This window comes from Pyrus communis, chromosome 6 (assembly GCF_041283825.1).
Source record: "Pyrus communis isolate YQ-2024b chromosome 6, ASM4128382v1, whole genome shotgun sequence".
Taxonomy (NCBI): domain Eukaryota; kingdom Viridiplantae; phylum Streptophyta; class Magnoliopsida; order Rosales; family Rosaceae; genus Pyrus; species Pyrus communis.
In genome coordinates this window covers 4936306-4953547 of record NC_142570.1, presented here as the reverse complement: position 1 = coordinate 4953547, position 17242 = coordinate 4936306, and the positions used below count along the sequence as shown (strand labels likewise).

Below are 17242 nucleotides of genomic sequence, written 5' to 3'. Positions count from 1 at the left end.
TAGAGGCCATGGCAACGTGTGCATACCTCGTCATTTGAGTTAACTTAATCTCCAGATCTTTTGGGCCATTGATTCCTAAGCGAGAACCATAAACAAGATTTAAAATTTGGATAATCAAACTTTTGCCAAGCATCCAAGTAAACAATAGCATTCTTTATTCGGGTGGTGCTATTCATACATTTAATTTTACCTTTCACATTTTTCTTCTCAATCTCCATCCATCAGATCGAATGAATTAAAGAAGATGAATGAAAAAAAATTAACAAAATATATGAAAAGTAAAAAATAATATGTAAATAGATCTACCCGCTTTATTATTGTTCACTTTCTTTTCTTTATACTTAATTAAGATAAAATCCAGGATAATCTGCTCCCTTTGGTACCTTTTGTGCTTAACTTTTTTTTTTCTTACCTGGTGTGGATCATGTGGAATTTTTACATGAAATCATGGGCAGTTAACTGCAAGCTTCAATCCGAAACCAATGAGTATGTATTGTCCTGAAGAAAGGAATTATTTGATGAGACATTTCTGAATGAAAGGGAAAAAAGCAAGGGACACAGACACAGTTGAGGGGTCGTGAATACGAACGACGATCTTCTTCAGATAATCTTTGTGAAGATCCTGAAGATCTTCCAATCACGTCCGTTCATCATGCGATCAGAAATTATTGTAATTTTTTTATTTAAAAAATTGAATATAAATAGTAATTGACAAAAACTGGCTGCATAATGCACTATAAACGAATGTGATTAGGGGGTATCTGGGATTCTCACAAAGAAGATCCAAAGAGAATCCTCATTCCGTGAATACTATGACTCTATTAGGCAGATAACTTTTATGATACGTATGCATTGTTACTATGACGTTTCGTGTTAATACTATATTAATGAGCAGTTATATATTATTTCTATAACAGTGTAAACCGACATGTGGGGAGATAGTAAGTAAGAGAGGTGAACTTTACCAGACAAATCACATGTGTGCATATTTGCTTGTTTGATCGCTAGGCATAAAAATTGGACACCTCCCACCTTCGACTACCATAAAGACATGGGCTTGGGTTATCATGGGTTGGCCCAAGAACCAAACTAGCTAGGCTTATAGAGAAAATGGGTTCGACGGTTCGACTGGACTGGCTGAACCTAACTAGCTAGCTGAACCAAACTAGTTAGGGCTTCACTGGGTCCCAACCCAAACTTGGGTTCGGATCAAGCTCTCCTTGGACTAGTATATCAAACAGTGGGCCCAACAAACCATTTCTAAATCTTGGGCCTTAGCAAGTCGAAGGCCAATTCAAATAAACAAAATGAGCCCAAAATGTGTGGGGCGTAAGTCGGTGCGGAGAAGTGGCAGGGCCATGACAAGTGTAAAGTTGACGGTGCCGTAGGAAGAGAGAAGCAAGAGCTAGAGAGAGAGAGAGAGAGAGAGAGAGAGAGAGAGAGAGAGAGAGAGAGAGAGAGAGCTAGAGAGAGCGCGTGGCAAATGAAATGCGCTGTGTTTTTATATCCCCTGTAGCAGCGAGAGCAACAAGTGCTTTAGGCCGCTTAGCGAATGGTTTCCGCTATCCAGCGCCCGGTGTGCAACAAGTCTTAACCTTCACCACTCTCGCTCAGCGCCATAGTCGTCGTCACGCACTCGCACTCGCACTCCTCCCAACCACTGTTCTCTTTTCCTCGTTCCCTCTCCTCCAAAACCCTAATTTCCTCACGGGTAACCGTAACTCTGTCTTCCGCGGAATGGAGGTATCTCTCTCTCCTTGTGACTAAACAGAGCGTTGGGTTTCTGGGTTTTCGTTCTTTCTGCTTATGTTCGTGTAAAAATTCAATCTTTGTGTTTGTTAATTAGTTTCTTATAACTTTATTGTCAACCCATTGGATTTGGATGTCATTTGTTATCGGTAAATAATAGAGTTTGAATAATGATTAATTGTGGTATGATCTGATTCTTGTAGCTGTGTTCCCAAATAATATGGATTTGTGATCATTTTAGTCCCCAATTCGAAGCGCTTTGTTGCTTTGTTTGTGTTTGTAATCTGATTAATGTTAATAGGATTTGGATTCCAATGTGGATTGTGCTTGTTTATGTTTATTTGAATTCCAATGTGGGTTCTGCTTGTTTGTGTTTATTTGAATCACTTTGTTGATTAGTTCTATTTCGGCGTTAATTCTCTGTCAGTTTTGATTGTGGGAACAACATCGCAACCGAGCTTTTCTTTTTGTAATTGTTTTGTTTAATTTGCAGCAATACTGGTCCGGGAGTAGCATTAATAAGAACAAGGGGATGGTGGATCATTTGAAGAGTTGTGGAGTGATTAGATCCAAAAGGGTTGCTGAAGTGATGGAGACTATTGATAGGGCTTTATTTGTGCCGGACGGGACCCCACCTTATGTTGATTCCCCCATGGCAATAGGTTATAATGCCACCATTTCTGCACCTCATATGCATGCAATGTGCCTTCAATTGTTGGAAGAGCATTTGCAGCCTGGAATGCGCGCTTTGGATGTTGGCTCGGGTAAGATTGTCTATCACATTTCTATATTACTTCGTGTTTGCAGTTAACACATTCTCGGAAGTGAAAATTCACATTTTGACTTTCGAATACTATGTAAACCAGAATAGTTTGCAATTGTTATGCTTCGTGTTGATGGCAGTCGTAGAAGTCCTGGAACTTCCTTTACTGTATATTGTTTTGCAGGGACGGGATACTTGACGGCGTGTTTTGCGTTGATGGTTGGGCCACAAGGGCGCGCAGTTGGCGTCGAGCACATTCCTGAGTTGGTTTCTTCCTCAATTCCGAATATTGAAAAAAGTGCAGCAGGAACATTATTGAGAGAAGGCTCCCTCTCAGTGCATGTCGGTGGTATGTCTTCTGAAACCTTGAAATGGAAACATACACAAAAGAAAACAAAATTCACTGTCTTGTTAATTTGTAATGAAAACTTGCTTAGCATTAATTTATGCACCGGAAACAAAACACCGGCTTTCTTCCAATTTGTTTCATTTCAATGGATAAATTGCCAATTGAGACTATAACACTTGTTGCCAAACTTTGGCTGCCATTCACTCGATGCATATGGTCAAGTATATCCACCTGCATACGCATCAGCTCAACACACGATTTTACTAGTGCAGAGTGCAATTACTCGTTTTATTGATTCGACATTTGTTGTGGCAGACGGAAGGCTAGGTTGGCCAGAGTTTGCTCCTTATGATGCTATTCACGTCGGTGCAGCTGCACCAGAAATCCCACAACCACTTATTGACCAGCTGAGGCCTGGAGGCAGAATGGTGATTCCAGTGGGAAACATATTCCAGGATCTTAAGGTTGTGGACAAGGACTTGGATGGTTCTATCAGTGTCCGGGATGAAACTTCGGTTCGTTATGTTCCTCTCACAAACCGAGATGATCAGCTGCGAGGCTCGTGAGGCGCTATGTATTTCACCAACCGTCATAGCGATGCTCTATTCCATTCTCGGGTGCTACCAGCTCAATATTTGTGCACAGATAGATAGATAACGCTCTGGATTTTTCTCTGTAAATTCATCTAGTCTCAAGGGCATTCAAACTTTTGCCTGTTGGGAGATACATGACTTAAATAAGTAGTTTCTACTATGTTTTCCGTCGCGGCGGTTTTGTTTAGACCTTTAGTTCTTGAAATGAAATGATTCCACACAGAAATACAATGCAGATGGAAATATAGTGACATTCAAATGCTCCATTAGCGCTTCTTAACAGAATAGTAGCTAGTGTTTAAAGTATTCATGTAATTGTCGATATTTTTTTACGTGTCAATATTTTCGTTGATAGAAAGGAGGTGAAATGCAAGCTTCACCTTATATCAATTAAATAGAAAAATCAAAGAATCATCAACGATATTTATAAATTTACTACAGAAATTTTGCCGACATTTATTGCACATGTCGAACTTTTGAATTTTTTATTTATTTTAATTTTGACTAAATTTGAATGAGTTATCTGATCTCACTGCAAAGTTTCATAAATTTCGTTGAAAGGCAACTAGATATCGATATCGATACATTCATCGATCTTTCCAACTATATCGATATTTTAAACACTGATAGTAACCACAAACAGTAGTTCCCCAAAATTTATGGAGTCAAACTTGGACTCTATATATCGTTTTGGACTTGAACAATAATTCTACAAGTAGAAATCACAAAAACCTTGCTGAAAGCCGGCTAGCATGAACCTTATCTAATGAAAAAGGAACCAAAACGGAGCTTAGGTTTCATCCCGGCTACGTCAATAAGGACTGCGCCTTTGTCTTTCTTCTGCAACATTTACTCTGATCGCCCTCCCGTCGATACTCTGCAGGCACAAGCCAACTCAAGTAAGACGGTATTTAACTCATATTAAAACATGAACGACGCATCTCATTTGCGTAAAAAAAACCGTACATGAAGGTGGAAAATGTAAACGCTTAATACCTGTCCATCGAGTGCACCAATGGCATCATTCATTTCGCTTTCACTGGCCATTGTTACAAAGCCAAAACCACGGGATCGTCCAGTTTCTCTGTCAAAGACTACACGAGCCTCCACAACGCTACCATGTTCACTGAAAATTTGCTCCAGTTGAGGAGTATCCACATTCCATGGGAGGTTACCAACATAGATTCTAAAAGCAGATCCAAATGAACGGGGTGGGCGTTCTTGGCGTGTTCCTCTTGGGGCAGCCCTATTGACAGTCAAGAGCCTTCCATTTAAATCCTGTTCAAAGTATAAGACCACAAAAAATTAGAAGCAAAGAAACCTTAAAGTTAAAACATGCTATAAAATCCTTTTATTAATATGTGATATAATAGTATGGAAACATTGAGGGCAATACACTTGAAAAATATTGTTATTCATATGCACCCAGAAGTCGAACAAGAGCCAGAGGTTGATTGGAACCTATGAGCACCATGCTTTACTTCACTACCCATTGGGGAACCTACTGAGCACTACTCATGACACATGCAAGAAAGCACATATGGGAAGAATTTCAAGAGTTTCACCACAAATGTTCCACGATGCATTTCATACCTAACCTTTGCCAAGGGAATGACGGAATTGATTTGGCTACATGCAATGCCAGACATTGGCAACATCATAGGGCTTGATTTATGCTTTTATCTCAACTTATTTGGGCAACGAGGTAGCTGTAGATACTTTACCTCGGTGAGCTCTTTTCTATGTCAAGACTACTTTCTACAAATTTGCTTCTCTCCGTCTTAGGACGAATGACCTTGCAGGTCAGATGTAATAATGACAGTTAATATTTACAATGGATTTTCCAATTTTCCACTTTCCATGAATGGAAAATTACAATACATTCTCCTATTACCAGAAGTTATCTAGTACCTCTGAGAATTACCTTCAAGGTTACCACAATCCATACAAGCTAAACAAATATATAACCAATTGCTCATGACTACCTAGCAACAAGCTAAGGGTAAAGGTTCTGATGCGAAGCTTTCTTGGTTGCCCTAAGTTGATAGATGTTCCTCCATTACATCATTCGATCGAATGGAGAATAGAAACCAAAGTATAAGTGAGAGGAACAAAGGATTTTAGGCACCTGAATATTTGGGTTAAACCACCAGAACCTCAAAACAATACATCATCAACTACTCGCCGCAAACGTTGGCCACTTTCAGCCATCATTTCATTCTAGTTTACTTTATCATATCATATCGAAAGGTTCTATCCTTCTCGTATCGAGTCTTATTTCATTTCACATTCACATTCAGGCATAAAAATATACAAATCAAAATCACTAAAGAACCAACTTTAAGTTTCAAGAAGCGAAATTTATAAGCGACTTACATAACGACTGTAGAGTTCCACAGCCTTATCAGCTTCCTCAACAGTGCTCATAGTCACAAATCCAAACCCGCGACTCTGATCAGTGTCCCTGTTGTAAATAACCTACGAACAACAAAACAGAAACATAGAAACCTCAAACATCCGAACACCATCAGAACCGAAAGACACAAACTTTTGACGAAACAAATCAAAAGAAATTCAAAGCCTCACCTCAGCAACCTCGACAATTCCAGCCCTCTCAAAAAGCTCAGCCAATTTCTGACTATCAACGTCAAAAGGTAAATTCCCAACAAACACCTTGGCCTCCTCCGGTGGCTCGACATTCGACTCCTCCTCTCTCTCCTCAAAGACCCCTCCTTCCTCGCTCTCGCTGCCCTCCGCGCCGTCAATGGTGAGCGTGTTGTCCTCTTGTCCCCAGTCCGAGGTCTGGGCCACTAAGGCGACGACGGAGGAGAAGTGGGGTTTGTTCCCGAGGGACAGCGGCGGCGAGAAGAACGAGGAAGAAGTGTAGGAGAGGTGGAGCTTGATGGGTTTGGAGGGAATTGAGAGAAATGGGTTGGTGGTTTTGGCGGCGGAGAGGTAAGGGAGGGAAACTAGGCATGAATCCGCCCTTGATAAGGTCTTGAATAGATTGGAAGTTGCAGAAGAAGCCATAGCCATTTTTTTTGTGGGAGAGGAGAGGAGAGGAGAGGAGATAGGGAGAGAGAGTGAAAGGGTTTTAGGAGGAGAGCTGTGAGAGGATAAGGGTGGAGGGAGAGGTGCTAGAGGAGTAGGAAAGGAAAGAGGGGTTATTGGGAAAAAAGAGGGGAGAGAGAGAAGGAGATTTTGTTTTATGGGCTTTGAGATGCTGAAGCATATGTTGTAAAACCCAATATCCAACTTGTGATGCACTTGTAGGTTGAATTAAAAACCCAATGGGCCTAGAAACAACATTAATCTATGTTAAATTTCTAGAAGGTTTCGATATAAAAAAAAAAAAGTTCTCGAAGGTTTCCAAGAACGAAGGAGCGAGCTTGGTTTATTATTATTTTTTTAAATATAGAAAATTTGAAATGGATAATAAGAATTTTAGAATATTAATAATTCGTTTTATTTATATATATATATATATATATATATATTTTTTTTTTTTGTGTTGCAATATCTTGTCATTTAGCCAATCATATGTTTCTGTATAACTTGGAAAATTTTGGCTCAATTTTTTAATGAACTAAGTTATCAGAGGAAATTGTCAAATTGAAGAGAAAGCCTATAAGGAAAATGGGTGTCCCCAAAAAACAAAAAATGAATGTCCAGAAAAAAAAATAAATTCATAAATACTAAATAAAAATGGTATTCTCGAAAATCTAGTAGTTCTGGGTGTCAAAAAATATGTGTGAAAGTAAATTGAGTTTTTAGAAAAAATAACAGTGTTCATAGACAAAACTTGAGCGTACATAGAATCTCTCTAAAAAAAAAAAAAAATAAATAAAAAAAAAAATAGAAACAACATGAATAGAGGCCGCCCAATCATTTGAGTGTGTTTCTGTAGAAGTAATATATTCCTTGTTAGTGATTTTGGTATCTTAGAAGTTTCCTAAAAAGGCCTCAAGTATTTCCTTGTTTTCAACACCCTAGAAAGAAACATCTTACAATTACATGTGTAAAAGTACTTACATGATATTAATCCTCATTTAAACCACTTCTAAGATGAAATAATTTTTGTCACTTAGTACTATGATCTAGTAGTATTATTCTTCACTCGTAAGTGAGAAGTTTAAGGTTCGATTCTCGCCAAAGGCGAATTTGAATCACATTATTACTAGCTCAGTATGAGGCTAAGCCCAACTCCCTTCCATTTAGAATAGATAATATCGTTTGTTAAAAAAAAAACGAAATGATTTCTGCCTTCATAGTCATCTTCATAAAATCATCAAAATGCTATATTTTCATTTATTTATTTTTAAAAGACGAGAGATTGGACTTGAGATGTACGAATTGCAATTATTCAACTGAATTACAAATCTCTTACACCAAAAATTCTTATTTGAGCTAAAACAAAATGCTAATTTTATTGCAAAGTTTTCAAGATGTCTTTGAATATTTTTTTTTTTATGTCTATCTACTAACAAATTTTCCACATTCAAGACCATGTGCAATCAAATACCTTCAAATTTCTTGTACAAGTGACAGTGACCATTACATCAGTTTTCATAGGTATTTTATAATATTGATATGAAAATTAATATTAAATTGTGATATGATAGAAAATTCATGAAAAATCGCACAAAGATTCCTTAGCATTTTTCTTATAAATTTTAGGATTAGATATAATAACGACATTAAGATTTTAATATGATATGAATCATACTGACTAAGATTTTAATATGATATGAATCATACTAGTGGGCTTCACTCATTAATTCATTATGATTACGACATTAAGAGATTCTTTATGGAATCTCGAACGCTTAGGACCGTTAGGTCATCTCCAATACTTTGATTATTATAGCCGCCATGCTTTTTTTACTCTAAAATGATGGGTTTTTAAATCTGGTCATGGACTGAATAAATCTAAATAAAATCATCAAATAAAATTAAATAAGTGTGTGTGAGAATAAAAAATACATGTTTATTATTTTCTTTTTAAAAGTAGTATAGAGACACCGATTTCTTTTGGGTCCTTCATTGAAAATGAGGGTATCTCATACCTTTTTTTTACTTTATACACATTCTTAATTTATGGTCGGATAAACTAAATTAAAGAATATAAAATGACAGAAATTAACAAGGGATATGAGAGAATTTTGAATCATAGTTCACACTATGTCAAGTTGAACATTTTGGCATTTTTTTGTTTTCAAATTTGTTATTATTATTAAGGAGATGTAAGAGAATTCGAAACTATTCAATAAATTAAATGAGGGAAAAATTTCGAACTTGGAACGCATGAGTAGAAACTCAACATTATACATTTCAAGGGTTAACAAACAAATAAACGCACATGAGACAACCATGTCGAGGGATAAACAAATGAAAAACGTAAGTTAGTCAACAATAGGGGCCAGTCTATGCAATAATGGTGTTAGGAACTTAGGACGATGGTAAGACGATATGCATGGTAACGTGACATCTGTCTGTTGAAGTCGTCCTGCACTGTCTCAGATAATTTAGTGGGAAATAGGAACGTGGGATATTTGTATAATTAGAGGAGCTGTTGTGCTTGCTTTTGCTTTTGAGATCTAAGCTTCTTAATTTGTAGCTGCAATGGAAGGAGAAGAAGGTAACACAAGAAACAACAAAGAAGCTTTGAGCACTGAAGGAGGCCATATAAAGGGTGACCAAGATCGTCGATATGCCCTCCCATCTGCTCATACAATTGGCCACGGTACGATTTTACTTATAAAATTTAAACTTAATAAAAAAAAACTTCGACAATACGAGAGAATTTTAGCATAATAAGGTCGCCTTTATGTTTACTTCGTAAGTTTCCATGCAGAAAATATATGTTCTACCTGCTAAAATTTGTATCAGGTCTTCTGAAAATCCTATGCTTTTTGTTGTTCTTCGTGTATATGGACGTGAACCCTCTCGGTAAAATCTTGGGTGAAACCGGTTGTTTGCCACTATGTTAGATAAACATACGACGATAAATCACCGGTTACACGGGAGAATTTGTTCCTCTTTATGAGTTTTTCTAAAGGAATTTATAACTTTAATTTGGTGTTTTTTCTTTTCTATATATTTCCAAGGCATTCATTAAACTGGATTCTTGAAAACTAAACAGATTCATGGCAACAAGTTGGGGTGATGCTGGTGACAGCCTTTAACTGTGGATATATATTGAGCTTTTCAAATCTTATGTTGGTGCCTTTGGGATGGACGTGGGGGATCATATGCCTTCTGGTTTTTGGGCTCTACAGTGCCTATGCGATCCGGCTTTTGGCTGCTTTTCACTTCATCGATGGCCAAAGGTTCATCAGATACAGAGATCTCATGGGTTTTTTATTTGGTGGGTACAATTTGCAACAAGTATACTAACCAAAGTTTGACTTTTAAAGTAGACAATTTTTTCGTGGCTCGGCCTGGACTGAAAAAAGGACAAAAGTCTGACATATATGTCTTACGAGTCCTATCTAGCGAGTTGTGACTCGCTATAGGACATGCTCGGACTGAGTTGCAGTCTTGTCTGGTCTCAGCGTCCAAACGAGCCCCGAGTATATATAAACTTGCAGTCAAAGCAAACAAGGTTACTGATTAGTTTGTGTTTTTTCCTTGTTTTTAAACAGGCAGAGAGATGTTTTACACCACCTGGGTTTTCCAATTTTTGACCCTTCTACTTGGAAACATGGGTTTCATTCTACTTGGGGGAAGAGCACTCAAGGTACTTAGCATTCCTAAATTCTAAAACACTATCTATCCAAGTACGTGTTTTGTTTATGGAAATGAGACTCATAATTATTGGCTTTGCAAACAGGAAATTAACTCCGAATTCAGCGACTCACCATTTCGGCTTCAGTATTTTATCGCCATCACCGGAGTGACCTACTTTGTATTTGCATTCTTCATTCCAACATTGTCTGCAATGAGAAGTTGGCTCGGACCATCTACCGTTATCACCTTCGCTTACATTGTCATACTCTTGGTGGTAGTGGTTAAAGATGGTAGAAAATCCTCGTCTTTCAGCTCCTTTTGTTCGAATGTCTATAATTTCGCTTTGCAATGAACGCTTACTCGCAATGTGATCATTCTCGTGAAGGGAAAGCTAACACCAAGAGAGATTATGCGATCCATGGAAACGAAGCAGACAGAGTACTCAATGCCTTTGGTGCAATTGCTGCTATTATCGTGTGCAACTCCTCCGGATTGCTACTCGAAATACAGGTTTGTTGCTTGTATCTCAACAGATAGACTTTCTGAATCACCAACAACATGGAAAGACTCAATGATTCTGGTTCGGAAATTTGGTTTTTTTCGTATATGCAGTCAACACTAAGAGCTCCTGCAGTAACAAATATGAGGAAAGCTTTATATCTGCAGTTTACTGTGGGACTGGTATTTTACTATGGAGTGAGCATAGTAGGATACTGGGCTTATGGCTCAACTGTATCCGAATACCTTCCTCAAGAGCTAAGCGGTCCTAAATCGGTTAAGGTTCTCATAAATGCCGCTGTTTTTCTACAATCCATAGTCTCCCAACATGTAAGTCATAGCAATTGTGCACTTGTTTCTCGTTCTTTAAGTCTTCACTTTATGATCTACTGAACTTCCAATTTCTCCGTCAAAAACAGATGTTCGTGGCACCAATCCACGAGTTCCTCGATACCAAGTTCCTCAAACTCGATAAGAGCATGAACTCAAAAGGAAATTTGAAGCGCAGATTGTATGTTCGAGCCCTCCTCTTTGCAGTAAATACATTTGTAACAGCAGCTTTTCCTTTCATGGGGGACTTTGTAAACTTGTTTGGATCCTTTACACTCGTTCCTCTAACTTTCGTGTTCCCGAGCATGATTTTCATCAAGGTAATTTCGCTCTACCTCACCATATTTCGGACCAAGTTAAAGATCGTAAAACTTAACTTGCTATATATTTGGCTTTCTTTTCTCACAGGTGAAGGGAAAGGCAGCTTCACTGGAGAAAATTTTATGGCATTGGTTCAACATCGTTATTTTTTCGCTCCTTGCCGTCGTCACCACAATTTCTGCCGTTCGATTGATAGTCAACAATGTTAAGGAATATAGTTTCTTTGCAAATACATGAAGTACATATAAATATATTGCTGCAATATTCTTATTTCAAAAAAACAGAGTTCAGGTAAATATATTGCTGTAATATTTATACAATGCCACGACATGGTACATCGAATATATCACAAACTTTTCAATGCCAACGTCATATATCAAATACAAACTCGAGATCTGTAAAAGTTATGACCCGAGCCATCACAACCATATAACCCATATCTAGTCGACTACGTGACATTTCTGTCTTCCATGCTTGCATTGTCTTTGCACGTGTGGATCTGGACGGGGTCTCCGGTATACATACTGCGGTAATACATAGACATCCCTTATAATCCAAGTGTCTTTATCTGCGTATTGTAGTTGAGAAGCTTGTGCTTACCTTGCTTTTGAGATCTAACATTTGAAGCGAAGGTTCTGCCCGCTAGCGCTCTTCTTCATAGGGAATACATTCGTGACAGCAGCTATTCCTTTCATGGGGGACTTTATGAACTTGTATGGATCGCTTTCATTCGTTCCTCTAACTTTCTTGTTCCCAAGCATGGCTTTCATCAAGGCTGCATCATAATCAGGACAAAGTAAAAGATAATATAACATAACTTGCTCAACTTTCGGTTCAACATTGTATTTTTCTGTCCTTGCAGTTGTAACACCAACTACTGCACTTCGCTTGATAGTCAACAATGTTCATCAATGTAATTTTTTTGCAAATACATGAAGGCAAGTAAATTAGTGCAGATGGTATATGCCTTTCAAACGATATAGTAGACAAACATAGGATGATTTTATTGCAGCATGTTCCTTTTTCCAAAATATGTTGTGCAAGTAATTACATTCCTGTCGACTACTTTTCTATTTCCCGCGGTGATGATATTACATTCACAATTTTCCAATGTAACATAAAGATGCTTAGAATTCACATATCCATACCAGAAGGCATCACTTTTGAGGCTTGGTAGCAGGCTCTTATGATTCCGAAAGTGCTAGAAGTAATTTACCTTGGTATCTGCCCTTGGTTACTATATTTAAGCAGGGTCGGCCGTGAGATAAGGTGACAAGGGACCACATAGGGCGCTCGCCAGTTAGAGTATTTGCTTCAAATCAACTGAGGATTTAATGGATTGAGAAATGGAAGCTTAAGCAGGGCCGAGGAGAACAAAATCTGGCAGCATGCGGTTCATTTATTGGTTGGTTGCTTTCAAATTCTTGCATTCAACTTGGACCTGGGGATTGACGATCATCTCAAGCCGCATACATCCGGTCTTACATTAGCAACAGTAAGTGTGCATTATAATGCAGTTGAATGAGAAGGGCATGTAAGAATTCTACCATTGAATTGCTGTCTCAGTTTGGTTTTTCATTTGAGCTGCATGACCTTTGCTAATTTCAACCCAACTGCACCCAGGAAGCTTAAGTGCATTTCTCCCGTTCATTGCTTCCCGCACCTTTCTGGCTTCATCCCACAGTTCTTTTGACGCATAGATACTTGAAAGTAGCGTATAATTTCCAGTATTCCCAGGTTCTAAAATGAAGAGTTGCTCAGCAACACTTTCTGCAATCTCGACATTTCCATATGTTCTACATGCTGCAAGAAGGGCTCCTAGTGCTCCTGGCTGTGGCCCCATAGGCATTCCCTTGACCAAATCGCTGGCCTCATTGAGTTTCCCAGCACGTCCCAGCATATCAACTATGCAAGTATAGTGATCAGCATCAGGCTCAATGTTGTAATCTTTAACCATGCTTTCCCAGTACTCCATTACATTTTCAACGAGTCCTGCATGGCAACAGGCAGTGAATACCCCAATAAATGTGATGCGATCAGGTTCAATATTTTCTGCCAGCATTCTCTGGAAGATCTTGAGCGCTTTGACCCCATGACCACTTGAAGCAAGACCTGTGATTATTGCACTGTAAGAGAAAACATCCTTTAGGGGGATCTTTTCAAATATGGCGCATGCCTCTTCCATATTCCCACATTTGGCATGCATGTCAACTAGTGCAGTAAGCACTTGTTCATTCTGTTCTATGCCTTCTCTATCCACATATGCTCCAATCCAGTTTGCCAGATCTGCACGACCCAACTGTGCCAATGCAGAGATCACAGCTGTCATGGTGAAAGCATCTGGCTTTACTCGTGCCTTTTCCATTCTCCGGAAAAGTGAAAGTGCTTTGCTTGGCCTCCCATTTTGGGAATACCCTGAAATCATAGCCGTCCAGCAAATCAATCCCCGCTCAGGCATTTCATCAAAGAGGGCCTTAGCCTGATCCATAAAACCGCTTTTCGTATACCCCACCAACATTGTACTCCAAGAAACAGCATTCCTGTCAGGCATCCTATCAAACACAGCCCTTGCCGAAACCAGATCCCCACTATTTTCATAACCCACGACCATGGCGTTCCAAGATATCACATTTTTCCCCAGCATCCCCTCAAACAAAACCAAAGCACTCCCCATATCAACCCCGCCTCTTGCATGAGCCCCCAAAACCGCATTGTAAGAAACAACATCTCTCTCACACATTTCATCAAACAGCTTCCGCGCCCTCCCCACCTCCCCACATTTCCCATATATATCAATCAAAGCGTTCGAAACCGGAAGACAAAACCCAAAACCCATTTTCACAATGCGTCCATGGACTTCAGTCCCACCACAAATATCACTCAACGCAGCGCAAGAATTCAGCACAAAAGGGTACGTATAGTTATCAGGTCTAATTCCAACAGAAACCATCTGCGAATACAAACTCACCGCCTCGAAACAGAGCACGGAGATCTTAGAGAAAGCCCTGACGGCGTGGTTGAAGAGAGATAGATTTGGGTTGGGGAAAGAGGTGAAGACGAGGTGGGTGTAGCGAGGCGAGGCGGAGAGAGGCGTAGAAAGAGATGAGAGTGGAGGCTAAGGAGGCGTTCCGGTGGAGGTTTGATCGGAAGATGTGGGCGTGGATTTGTTTGAGGTGGCAGAGCGAAGTGCAGGATTTGAGCAGAGAGGCAGCTCCGTCTGCTTTGTTGTTGGGATGGTTTTTGGCGACCTTTGATGCTTTCATCTCACTCTCTTTCAAAAAAAATTTCAGTTCGTTGGTTTAACGGCTATTTCTCTATCCTTTCCCGGTAAGGGTAAGGTCATTTCGGTCTTTGTCGTGGGGATGAATTAATTTCTTTTATTTTTGAATGAAGCTAGATGAACTAAATTTTGTAAATTAAATGACATGAAAGTTAATGATTGGATTATTACTTAAATATTGATTAACATGTTTATTTATGATTGGTTACACATAGTTTGCAAATTTAATCTACTTAACATTACCCTTTATTTTTTATTTGAACTCTGTTTATTTTGAGTGGATACGCTATATACTGCTTAGTTTGTTTTACACATGGCCTTATTTTGTCATCAGATATTTGATGTTTGCAAATTTAGTCTACCTAACATTACGATTTAAATCATAAACCTCTATTTTGTTTTACATCATTATTGTGTCAAGGTTTAAATTAATGAAAATAAATTTAAGTGTTTAAATTAATGAAAATTAAGGACATCTAAAACATGCATACAAATTATATCAAAAGAAAAGTAGATCTTGAAATAAAATTAGAGCTTTCATGACTTAAATGTCGGCAGACAACAATACAGAAAAAACTAGAGAATACGAAATTGTAATATAATTTGCCAGAATACATCAAGCATCTTTACACCATTCATGAACATATGAAATGAGCATAAACAATACTACAATTTATGTATTTACTTCAGTTGCTTGGAACATTGCATCCGTCCTGTTATGGCCGAGTTCAAATCCTTCGGTTTTTCATAATTTAGACAAATTTGTAATATCGTCTTATCAAGCAAGAAGAGTATAGAGAGGGTTTGCCTGCATGAACAAATAGTTCCCACCAAGCAAGTCATTCATGTGAGCCTGCCCATGCTTCAGTCTCTTCAAAACTTTGCTCCATGAAACTTTAATCCTAGTGAAAATCCTAGCTCTTTCCCTCAGGAACCTTCTCAAGCCCTGAATCCGAACCCTTGGCCGCCTTCGCCCGGTTAGCTTCCTGATCTTGGACCAACCCCCTATGTTCTTGAATTTAATTGCTGTGTTTTGCTGATCTGTTTTTTCATCGAACAGACCTTCGTTTCTCAGTCTTTGGTAAGCAAGTTGTGAGATCGATGCCATTTCGAAGTAGAAAAGGTTTAGAGCTAGATGGAGTCAGCCTTTTGTTTTCTTTCTTTCTGTGGATTTAGATATCAAATGATGAAAGTGACAAATTTAAAGTGAAGAAAGTAGTTTGCAATGAATGCAGCTGAAATACTTGGTAATGGTAGTTTAAACTCTGATGATTTAAGGTTCCTAAGCTTTATCAGGCTAGGATCTCTATCACAAGGGAGTCCCACAAAAGTAGTCACCTTAACATTACTACTAAATAATTCTTAATCTAGTGATATTTCTCGTAAATGTTGGAAGATGTTCCAAGTTCTAATTCCTCATGCCCATTTATATGATAATCAAGAAAAAAAATATCTTGTGAAGTCATGCAATCTATTGAACTATAATATTTCAACCGTAAGTTTGAGTAAGAAATTATTGGACTAATATTTAGATTGACAGTCGAACATAACATACCAAACTATATGGCAAAAACGTTCTCATGGGAAGCCGATCGAATCAAGATATATGCTTGAAACAAGAGGTAATTTTGTATGGCTACTCAACCTAAACCTTCCCCACTTGTATATGCCATTGACGTTCATGGTCTAGAAACCACACATGCAAATCTACCAACGTCAATATCATCTTCTATCAAGCATAAGTGCACAAGTTTAATGTAGGCCTCGTTTAAAAATGAGCTTTTTAGGCAAAATGGTTCTTGACATCAACATAACTTTTCACTTTGATCTCTAACAATGAAAATTAATAGAAGCGGTCATTGAGTTTGTCCACCAGTAAATTATTTTGTTCATTCCATGAAAAATATGTCCATATCCTCATTAAATTATCACGTGAACGACCTAGTGACCACCTTTTTACGAATATTTTTGTCAAATCAACTATTACACTTAACGAGAATATTAACAGAGTTTTCACATAAGGAACAAAATGATTAACGGTGGACAAACTCAGGGATCATTTTTATCAATTTTCAGTGTCATGGGCCAAAGTGAAAAATTACGCCAATCTCAGAAATCATTTTGGCTAAAAAGCTTTAAAAATACTTTTTAGAAAAACACTTCTGTTCATAAGGGTTTTGAAAAAAAAATTTAATTAAAATGCAAATGCTTCTTGGAAGTGAACCTTTAATTTTTTTGTTGTCAAACACATTCATAATGGTTTTAAAAGTGCTTTTAGTTATTTTAAAAACATTCTCAAACAAGCACGTAAGAAAATAAATAAAGAACAAAGATAGGAAATCTTTTGATTATAATCATGAGAATTACATTAAAATGGCAATTTCTTTTAAAAACATGAATTATCCTAAATGTCCTTGTTCCACCAACCACAGTAACCCTATCATGCTCCGACTGCCACCAATCACATTTTCGATCACCAAAAGTCCTATAGTACTGAATTCTTCGAGTGCCACTCCCATATCCACCCGTCTGTAGAAGTGTCCCGTTGCTCAAGAAAGACCCCGATGAGCACCAGGTATCAGTGTACAGCCTCAGTGGCCTGACTTTGTTGCTAGAAATATCATACTCCA

General features: G+C 38.2%; 4 protein-coding genes across 7 annotated transcripts; 2 read left to right on the top strand and 2 right to left on the bottom strand.

Annotated features, from left to right (window-relative positions):
- Nucleotides 1–1390: 1390 nt before the first annotated feature.
- On the top strand, nt 1391–3720 carry LOC137711204 (protein-L-isoaspartate O-methyltransferase 1). Its single transcript, XM_068450415.2, has 4 exons — nt 1391–1743; nt 2243–2513; nt 2697–2861; nt 3177–3720. The coding sequence occupies exons 1-4, from the start codon at nt 1489–1491 to the stop codon at nt 3425–3427; spliced, it is 942 nt and encodes a 313-aa protein (XP_068306516.2). The 5' UTR covers nt 1391–1488; the 3' UTR covers nt 3428–3720.
- Nucleotides 3721–4084: 364 nt separating this feature from the next.
- On the bottom strand, nt 4085–6610 carry LOC137710634 (28 kDa ribonucleoprotein, chloroplastic). Its single transcript, XM_068449709.2, has 4 exons — nt 6041–6610; nt 5831–5932; nt 4451–4732; nt 4085–4331 (listed from the first exon to the last, which is right to left on the bottom strand). Exons 1-4 carry the CDS (start codon nt 6488–6490, stop codon nt 4266–4268), a joined length of 900 nt encoding a protein of 299 aa, XP_068305810.1. The 5' UTR covers nt 6491–6610; the 3' UTR covers nt 4085–4265.
- A 2397-nt stretch (nt 6611–9007) lies between these two features.
- LOC137711473 (proline transporter 2) lies at nt 9008–11699 on the top strand. Of its 2 annotated transcripts, XM_068450720.2 has the most exons (8): nt 9009–9197; nt 9597–9821; nt 10099–10193; nt 10287–10473; nt 10569–10693; nt 10796–11011; nt 11101–11331; nt 11420–11699. In XM_068450720.2, the coding sequence occupies exons 1-8, from the start codon at nt 9077–9079 to the stop codon at nt 11567–11569; spliced, it is 1350 nt and encodes a 449-aa protein (XP_068306821.1). In that variant the 5' UTR covers nt 9009–9076; the 3' UTR covers nt 11570–11699. The 2 variants fall into 2 exon arrangements, with proteins under 2 accessions (XP_088551623.1, XP_068306821.1); XM_088695497.1 differs by lacking the exon at nt 9597–9821 and having other exon boundaries at nt 9008–9197.
- On the bottom strand, nt 11603–14635 carry LOC137710163 (putative pentatricopeptide repeat-containing protein At3g15930). Of its 3 annotated transcripts, none has more exons than XR_015963439.1 (3): nt 12880–14635; nt 11933–12773; nt 11603–11856 (listed from the first exon to the last, which is right to left on the bottom strand). XR_015963439.1 is itself a non-coding variant. In XM_088695496.1 (2 exons), exons 1-2 carry the CDS (start codon nt 14280–14282, stop codon nt 12749–12751), a joined length of 1428 nt encoding a protein of 475 aa, XP_088551622.1. In that variant the 5' UTR covers nt 14283–14635; the 3' UTR covers nt 11603–12748. The 3 variants fall into 3 exon arrangements, 1 of the variants encoding a protein (XP_088551622.1); XR_015963440.1 differs by having other exon boundaries at nt 11603–12107; nt 12549–12773; XM_088695496.1 differs by having other exon boundaries at nt 11603–12773.
- Nucleotides 14636–17242: the final 2607 nt, after the last annotated feature.

What these genes read in the sequence shown, in the direction of transcription:
- LOC137711204 (XM_068450415.2), top strand. Translation starts at nt 1,489, where the DNA reads ATGCGCTGTGTTTTTATATCCCCTGTAGCAGCGAGAGCAACAAGTGCT. An exon ending in CTGTCTTCCGCGGAATGGAG is followed by an intron (nt 1,744 to 2,242) that starts GTATCTCTCTCT and finishes TTTAATTTGCAG; the next exon opens with CAATACTGGTCCGGGAGTAG. An exon ending in CGCTTTGGATGTTGGCTCGG is followed by an intron (nt 2,514 to 2,696) that starts GTAAGATTGTCT and finishes ATTGTTTTGCAG; the next exon opens with GGACGGGATACTTGACGGCG.
- LOC137710634 (XM_068449709.2), bottom strand. Translation starts at nt 6,490, where the DNA reads ATGGCTATGGCTTCTTCTGCAACTTCCAATCTATTCAAGACCTTATCA. An exon ending in GAATTGTCGAGGTTGCTGAG is followed by an intron (nt 5,933 to 6,040) that starts GTGAGGCTTTGA and finishes TGTTGTTCGTAG; the next exon opens with GTTATTTACAACAGGGACAC. An exon ending in TTGGTGCACTCGATGGACAG is followed by an intron (nt 4,332 to 4,450) that starts GTATTAAGCGTT and finishes TTGTGCCTGCAG; the next exon opens with AGTATCGACGGGAGGGCGAT.
- LOC137711473 (XM_068450720.2), top strand. Translation starts at nt 9,077, where the DNA reads ATGGAAGGAGAAGAAGGTAACACAAGAAACAACAAAGAAGCTTTGAGC. An exon ending in GGTGGTAGTGGTTAAAGATG is followed by an intron (nt 10,474 to 10,568) that starts GTAGAAAATCCT and finishes ATTCTCGTGAAG; the next exon opens with GGAAAGCTAACACCAAGAGA. An exon ending in AATCCATAGTCTCCCAACAT is followed by an intron (nt 11,012 to 11,100) that starts GTAAGTCATAGC and finishes CGTCAAAAACAG; the next exon opens with ATGTTCGTGGCACCAATCCA.
- LOC137710163 (XM_088695496.1), bottom strand. Translation starts at nt 14,282, where the DNA reads ATGGTTTCTGTTGGAATTAGACCTGATAACTATACGTACCCTTTTGTG. An exon ending in ACTGAGACAGCAATTCAATG is followed by an intron (nt 12,774 to 12,879) that starts GTAGAATTCTTA and finishes GTCAATCCCCAG; the next exon opens with GTCCAAGTTGAATGCAAGAA.